The 7,240-nt window shown below is 32.4% G+C and overlaps 3 protein-coding genes across 4 annotated transcripts; 1 reads left to right on the top strand and 2 right to left on the bottom strand.

Moving 5' to 3' along the window:
- Positions 1-45: 45 nt before the first annotated feature.
- Positions 46-6,557, top strand: LOC105663008 (uncharacterized). Its single transcript, XM_012289631.2, has 2 exons — positions 46-673; positions 976-6,557. Exons 1-2 carry the CDS (start codon positions 428-430, stop codon positions 1,858-1,860), a joined length of 1,131 nt encoding a protein of 376 aa, XP_012145021.1. The 5' UTR covers positions 46-427; the 3' UTR covers positions 1,861-6,557.
- LOC100879419 (uncharacterized) lies at positions 2,018-4,055 on the bottom strand. The gene is made up of 3 exons (XM_003705122.3): positions 3,585-4,055; positions 3,291-3,440; positions 2,018-2,633 (listed from the first exon to the last, which is right to left on the bottom strand). The coding sequence occupies exons 1-3, from the start codon at positions 3,757-3,759 to the stop codon at positions 2,419-2,421; spliced, it is 540 nt and encodes a 179-aa protein (XP_003705170.1). The 5' UTR covers positions 3,760-4,055; the 3' UTR covers positions 2,018-2,418.
- On the bottom strand, positions 4,965-6,605 carry LOC105663009 (enoyl-CoA hydratase domain-containing protein 3, mitochondrial). Of its 2 annotated transcripts, none has more exons than XM_012289632.2 (6): positions 6,408-6,605; positions 6,220-6,306; positions 5,980-6,153; positions 5,698-5,885; positions 5,471-5,631; positions 4,965-5,303 (listed from the first exon to the last, which is right to left on the bottom strand). In XM_012289632.2, the coding sequence occupies exons 1-6, from the start codon at positions 6,447-6,449 to the stop codon at positions 5,074-5,076; spliced, it is 882 nt and encodes a 293-aa protein (XP_012145022.2). In that variant the 5' UTR covers positions 6,450-6,605; the 3' UTR covers positions 4,965-5,073. The 2 variants fall into 2 exon arrangements, with proteins under 2 accessions (XP_012145022.2, XP_012145023.1); XM_012289633.2 differs by having other exon boundaries at positions 6,423-6,605.
- Between the last annotated feature and the right edge of the window lie 635 nt (positions 6,606-7,240).

Below are 7,240 nucleotides of genomic sequence, written 5' to 3'. Positions count from 1 at the left end.
ATATTAATATCAACAATCTTGGAAGTACTTTTACAAGTTTAAACATTCTCAAAATTGTATACTTGAAAACTCTTCAATCTCTAAATTCAAGAATTAAAAAATTTTAAACAGTGTATAAATTTTAGAAATTTTCTTTAGTGACGTTGTACTACAAACTAGTATGTCTGATCGTGAATTGTTCTTGTTCCCTATTACATATGTATAATACTTCAAATTCTTTGTTTATACTGTCTTGGTTATACCATACGATTCATCCTGTCGTTTTCAATTTTTCTTTCATAAAAGAAACAATTTTGATTCTTGACGAATAAGATATAATTTTTATAATGGATATCGTTCCACGTGCATTGTAGATGAATGCAATTGTGCAATTTGTTTCGTCGGGAACTGTATCTGATAAAAGTTTAATTAGTTTGATGGGGTCAACATGTCGGTGCAGATCTGTTGCCGGGATCAACGCAAAATGGGACAAGTGATTGATCAGGTTAAGATGCTCGCGAATAATCTGGATGAATTACGTTCCGAAATCGACGCGTTAAAAATTAATTATCTGAAAAAGGATTCTGTGGGACAAATTGATAACACGAAAAATATGTTCAAAAAATTTAAGAGGTACGTGAGGAAAATCACGAGCATAAACTCGATGAAGAACGGACGAGCGGACGGTCAAGAGGTAAACAAATTTTCGCTAAAATAATTAAGGTATCAGTAATTAATAATATGTAAGATGATATGGACGAATTTTTAAATTAACATTATCGTGGCAAATTAATGAACTTGTATTAAAAATAAAACTCTTTAAAATTATTTACCGTGGAGCAAGTTATGCTTCATTAAAGTATACTTTAGTTGAAATTTACTGTTTTAAAAATGTAAGCTAATATTAAACAAAATTAGCATTTCTTAAGTATTATTTTTAGACACCTGTTCAATAGTATCATGATTATGAATCATTATTAAATATGTTTCTACTAGGCATACTATACTTGCTCTAATACGGATCCTCCAGTGCCTTCCTTGTTAAATTACATTTTTCGAATTGGAAAACGAGAAGACATGTGCCAAATACCAACTAGAGTGAAATATTTAAGAAACGAAGGTAATCAAACAGAAGTGAAATTCGAGGATCTAGAAAATCTAAAAAGTGGAGAACAATTCACGAAATATGGAGCAACAAAAAATAAAATATTTCAGAAGGAATGTTCAGATATCAGCTGCGAATTAGATTCTCGAGAAACTCCATTTTCTTCGAATATCAATCTCCCCTCTAATTTACCGACGAATGGATCTAAATCTTCACAAAATATGGAAACATCAAATATCGATAAACAAACCGCGTCCACTCAAACCACTTTACCTAAATTGAAGAGAAACCGCAAAACAATGAAATTACAATCCAAACATCCGAACCTCTACTTGTCCAAGATCAAAAATGCTGTTATCACCAAGAAAATCATAAAAAGCTCGAACGAAAGTACGTTTACAGTTTGCAGTAGCGATTATCCGAAAAAGTTCAACGAACAACGTTCGCGCGATAAAAAGAGAAAAAATAATTATACCGAAACAGTCGATGGTATCGACGATAAACTTTCTGTGGATAAAATTATGAAGAGATTGAAAGATGTTTCGTACGACAATAGTACGCAAGGGTCTTTTTCGTCAGTGTCTGTGGATTTAGAACTCAATATTTCTGATAGCTCCAATAAAATCGATGAATTCACAGAACGTAGGAAACCAAGAACCTACGTGGTGCATAAAAAGAAACGAGAAGAGGATGATTGGAATCATTTCGAGAAGAGTGTCATCTACGTTGGACCTACCTCTGATTTGACTCTCTCTTCAGACAGTTTTTTGGATTAAAATGATTTTACTCGAACAAATACTTCACGGTGAAAATATTTTCAAATCGTTTAGTTTTGAATATAACACCGTGAAAATAAACCCTCATCTTGTTCAAAGCTTAAACAGTTTACATTCTATAATACATTTCAGTTTTAAATAACAAAATAACATAACATTTAGCGGACTGTTTTATTTCATTTTATTCATATCGTTATATTTATTACATATTATATATAACTGTTGGTTAATCATTCTAATACACCAATATCGTTACAGTCTTTTACAAGTTAAATAAAATACATTTATTTCGTCTCCATCGTTTTTGATATCGAATTAAAATGATTACATATGTACTATTGGCAACAGTCTTTTAGAAAATACAATTAAAAATACTGCCATAAAATTCTCTATAACTGCAATTTACACGATTCTCTAAGAAAATCATCGAACGTCAATTTCCTGTCAATAATTGTTGTCAGAGCTTGGTTCCAATTGTCACGATTATTCTCGAACTAATAGCGAGTTGTTCGTTGGAGAAGAGAATAAATGGAACTTTCTTTGGATATTGGACCTATTTTATGAATTGTTTTTGGCGGCTGCGGTTGCAGCCACCGAGTTCGCGGCGGGTGCGTAGCTTTGGCAAATCGCCCCCCAAACCGCCACGAACGACCCAAACACCCCTTCAATCGAATCATTGTTTTTCTTGAAATTGTGCACAGAATAACGATTGTACAGTCCCCAGATGCTGTTCATTAATTTACTATTGTATTTCAAGGGGGTGAGCTCCCAACCTGCAAAATGAAAATGAAATCATTTCAGGTTTTATTTTTACTCAGTTTTTTAAGTCAATTCGTCGTTGGTATAATTTAGGTAAAATTTACGACTCTAGGACTTTAGAATTTGTAATTTGTAAATTTTAGAATTTTAAAACTTTGTAAGGCTGTACTTTGAAGAGCATTATTAAAATTATTTTCAAAAGTGAACTTAAACCCATACAAATTTTACAAGTCTATTATACTACATCAAATACTTCTTTTCTCTTTGTCACTCAACTTGTAATTTAGTTACCCCTATTTCTATAAATTTTCATGATAAGTGAAAAGTGAAATGAAAATTGTAATTCATTGAGAATATTAAATTAGTGCTCTTGAATTTCAAACAAAGATAAAAGGCATTTCCAACTGCATCAAGAACATGAACCAGATTCTCTTCTTCTATTAAATTTATTTTCAAATCTTCAATTGATATCACTTGACTTAACCCAAAATTAACGCTCTTTATAATAAGTATTTTTAGCATTTCCCAATCAACTTAATTAAATACCGATAATACCCGAATATCAATAAAAAAGTAAAAAGTGTCAGCTTGTTTGACAGCAACGAATTCTAAGACGCAGTCATAAAATAAAGATACAACGGTACACGTCTGATAAAGCATCTGATAAGTACCTTCCAATGGAGGTCTCTCGCTGAAGACATTTTCTTTGCCAACCTTTTCGTTCTCTTCTATCGGTGTTATCATAGAATTGCGTTCAAGATTGCGACGGACTTTGCACGCAGCAAATGCACCCTGCGGAATAATGGCCATTCTTCCACAATCTAGAATGATCATACCGTTTCCATTATTTAAAATAAACTAATTGCAGTAACTATTCAATCATAGTTATAACGCGGTAACAATATCAACTTGTAGTAACAATTACATCTTAGATTCTCAACTTGTTTATAACATTAAAAACGTACCAGAGCAATTTTCAAACAACAGCTCGGCGACCTTTCTCTGAACAATCGTTGCCAGGTTTTCTTCCGCTACCTTAGTTTCAGGGTGAATACCCTTGGCCTTCCGCAACTTTCGATTTTCACGCAAGATCGTTCGCAACCTCATGCAGCCACTATCAAAACACTTAAAAATTCTCATCGACCGATTCGATTGTTCTTACCGAACGAAACGATTAGTTTAAACGCTCGCACTTTATTTCCGTCGTACGTGTCGCTGAAGAAAAATCCAATGGACGCTCGACCAACTTTGTCAGAAGTGATCGTTGTACTAGCATCACGTATGAACATTGGAGTCGATTTATGAACTCGTCTGGTCCTGAATAAGTGGGGAGCAACATGACAAAATTATAAAAAGAAAAGAAAGAGTCTGTATGACGAGTCGAGATATCAGCGTCCTTCGAGATCAACGTCGACCACCACGACTTCTTTATCTCGTTAAACCTCCTCGGTTCTGGAAACGACGGATCATGCCTTTTGCCCTGCAGTATGTGACCTATTATGACTATCGTCGGACTAGAATGACGAGCTTACAGCTTTCCTACTATTTATTGATAATGTGCATTGTTCGAAACTAAATGGGATTACTGTTGAATTACTGATTCACGCGTAATTCAAAACAAAGCGTTTAAAGTCGTTGTATCTCTTTCATGTGGATAAAGTATTATTTAAGATGTTTATAATTAATTACTGATATCGGGGACTCCCAAACTTTTGTGAAAAGGATAAGCACTATCTACCACAACAACCTTTTACAACCAGCTTACCTGTAATGTGATTTTAGAAAAACTTAAAGTCCAAGAGTTTGAAATCTTCAGGGACCCAAATTTCTACTATGTTAAAGTTTCAAAGATTAGAATTTTCTAAGATCTCAAGGTCAAAAATTTTTTAAATTCCTAAAGCAAAATTGCAGTCTCAAATTTACAAAATTTTTGTAAATTGTGAAGGAAAATATATTTTTTATATCCTTTTCTTCTATCTATATTGAATCTACACGTTTGTAAACTGATGTAAGATAAATGATTCATTCATCTTTGTGATAAGCGATCAAAGAAATTATGTACAGTTTTATACTCACGTTTTAAAGTACGGACTACAAAATATTGTGTATACAACTTTCTAATTAATTGATTATTTTAAACTCTGAATTTTTATAGTGGTTTGAACTTCGTATTATGCATGATATCTGTTACGCGTACATTTTCATTTCTAGAGGTTATCGTATAGGCCTCAATTAATAAAATTCTGTTATGCGATGATAGGCTAACCCGATTATAGTAATATGATTTTGATCATTTTTCCTAGTAGTAATAAAAATAAAGACTTAAATAAACACTACGTACACAGTTATGTAACAATATTTTATTTAGAAAATAACAGTAGAAAACTTATATTTTTTGCAACAGTTGTATCATTTAGTTGTTCATTGGTAGCATTGTATACGTAACAGTATGCATTAATTTTTTACGTAATCGTGACTCCAAACGGGTTTTCTTTTCTCGATGAAACTTTTAATTCCTTCTTGCGCATCTTTCATTTTTAAATTATTGACCATTTTTTCACATCCCAGGAAATATGCGGTTGCCAAATCAAGGTCTATTTGTTCATATAAAAATGTCTTTCCCACATGTACAATTGAACGACTTTTTGTATTTATAGCAGCAGTAATTTTTTCGATTTCTTGTTCTGGAAACAAAATAAATCCTACTATGAATATAATATGCAATAATTCAATTATTAGTGTGTATTTTTTGAGGGCCTAATATAACTTAATCCAGAACATTGAATTAGTTTCCTTCTCTAAACTACATTCTTAGTTAAAGAAATTTGTATTTTTATATACCCTAACTTACCAAAGTTGTTAACTGGCACTACTTTACTCACAAGACCTACTTCATATGCTTCTTTTCCAGTAATGCTTAAACCAGTAAACAACATATACATGGCTGTTTTCTTAGGTACACTCCGAACCAAAGGAATACCTGGTGTAGAACAAAATATTCCAAAATTGGCTCTATAAAAAGAATACAACTTTTTTGTATGAAGTATAAATTTATTTACACCTATTTCATTGACTTACCCTGGTGTAGCAAATGAACTCCTTTCAGTACAAATGGCAATATCACATGTAGTAACCAATTGACAACCTGCTGCAACTGCTACACCATCCACAGCAGCAATTACAGGCACTGGACTTTGAGTAATTACTCGCATTAACTCAGAACATGTTTCAAATATGTCCTTATGAAGCTTTCCATTGTTAGGAGTCTAAACCACGCAACCAATCATTTCTCTGCGATGAATGTAAATCCTTATATTAAAGAAACTTCAGCTACTTTTATATTTTATTCCATTTACAAACCAATTCTTTCAGGTTATGCCCAGCAGAAAACATATTTGGAAGCTGGGATCTAAGAACTATTGATCTTAAATCCTTATTATTTTCGTCCTTCTTAATATTGAATAACAGAGATTTGAGCATTCCCAGAGATAAAGAATTCCGTGTGGAGGGATGGTTTAATGATATTACTCTTACCTAGTTACAAAAAGGAAGATATATTAATAAAACTATAAGTAACTTTAGCATTTTAAATTTTCTTACTCCATTAGTTTCCTTGACATCTACATATTTTTCTTCCGATAATAACATCCTATTTGTAGAGAACGTTCTTGTGACATATTTTCCCACCTGCAATAATCAAATAAAGTAATATATTTATTACAGCTCAGTTTATATAACCTCCATTCCGTATGGTACTTATTAATATAAATTATTTATAGATAAACTACCTGTAGATTACTAACAATATTTTTCTTCATAAATCCTGACATTGTATATTATTTTTGATATCAATTATTTGCAAAATTTTACCAAGCTCCCGTTGAACCAAAATTTTTAACAAACTAGTGTGAACGCAATTGATACATATGTAATGAAAATTTCTGTCATACGATTTGCGGGTTATTTCCCTTATCATTTTGTATCACATGCGATATTATCGATTTATATTAGAATTAGGCAACGGCGCTAATAAGACGGGTGGAATTATAATTAAAAACCGTGGGTATGCGCGCTTTAAGAATGATACTACTCTCTACATCTACCGGCGGCGCGCTTATTTTAATTTACAAGATCAGTTCTTCCATAATTCAAATTACTATTACCTCTAATGTTATTAAATATTGTTACAATGTATTTATATCTGTCTCGCGAATATTTTGAAGAAAAAGTCATCATCAAAATTCTATCAAACATCTATTTTATTTAATCAGAAATTAAAAACTCCTATATCTTAAGTTTCTCAGACTCATTTTTGCAATGAAATTCGTTCTATCCCTGAATGCATAATATCAATGAAATATATACTATCGTATTGCATAAAATATAAATAAATATAATGCAAAGGACACCGGCTTCTATATCATAGAATCTATCATCGGTTACCATGGTAACCATTGTTTCTCCTAACAACTAACATGGCGGACGTTGAGGGTAAGTTTGCATACGTCAAATTGTCTCAGCTGTTATTTACGAAACCACGGTGGTTCTGTCTGCCACAAATAACGCGTCGAGAGATCTTAACGATTGTCGCGTGTGTTTTTCACGCGTTGCACTTCCGTCC

This window comes from Megachile rotundata, chromosome 4 (genome assembly GCF_050947335.1).
Source record: "Megachile rotundata isolate GNS110a chromosome 4, iyMegRotu1, whole genome shotgun sequence".
In the NCBI taxonomy this organism is placed as follows: Eukaryota; Metazoa; Arthropoda; class Insecta; order Hymenoptera; family Megachilidae; genus Megachile; species Megachile rotundata.
This window is presented reverse-complemented; position numbering and strand designations above follow the sequence as displayed.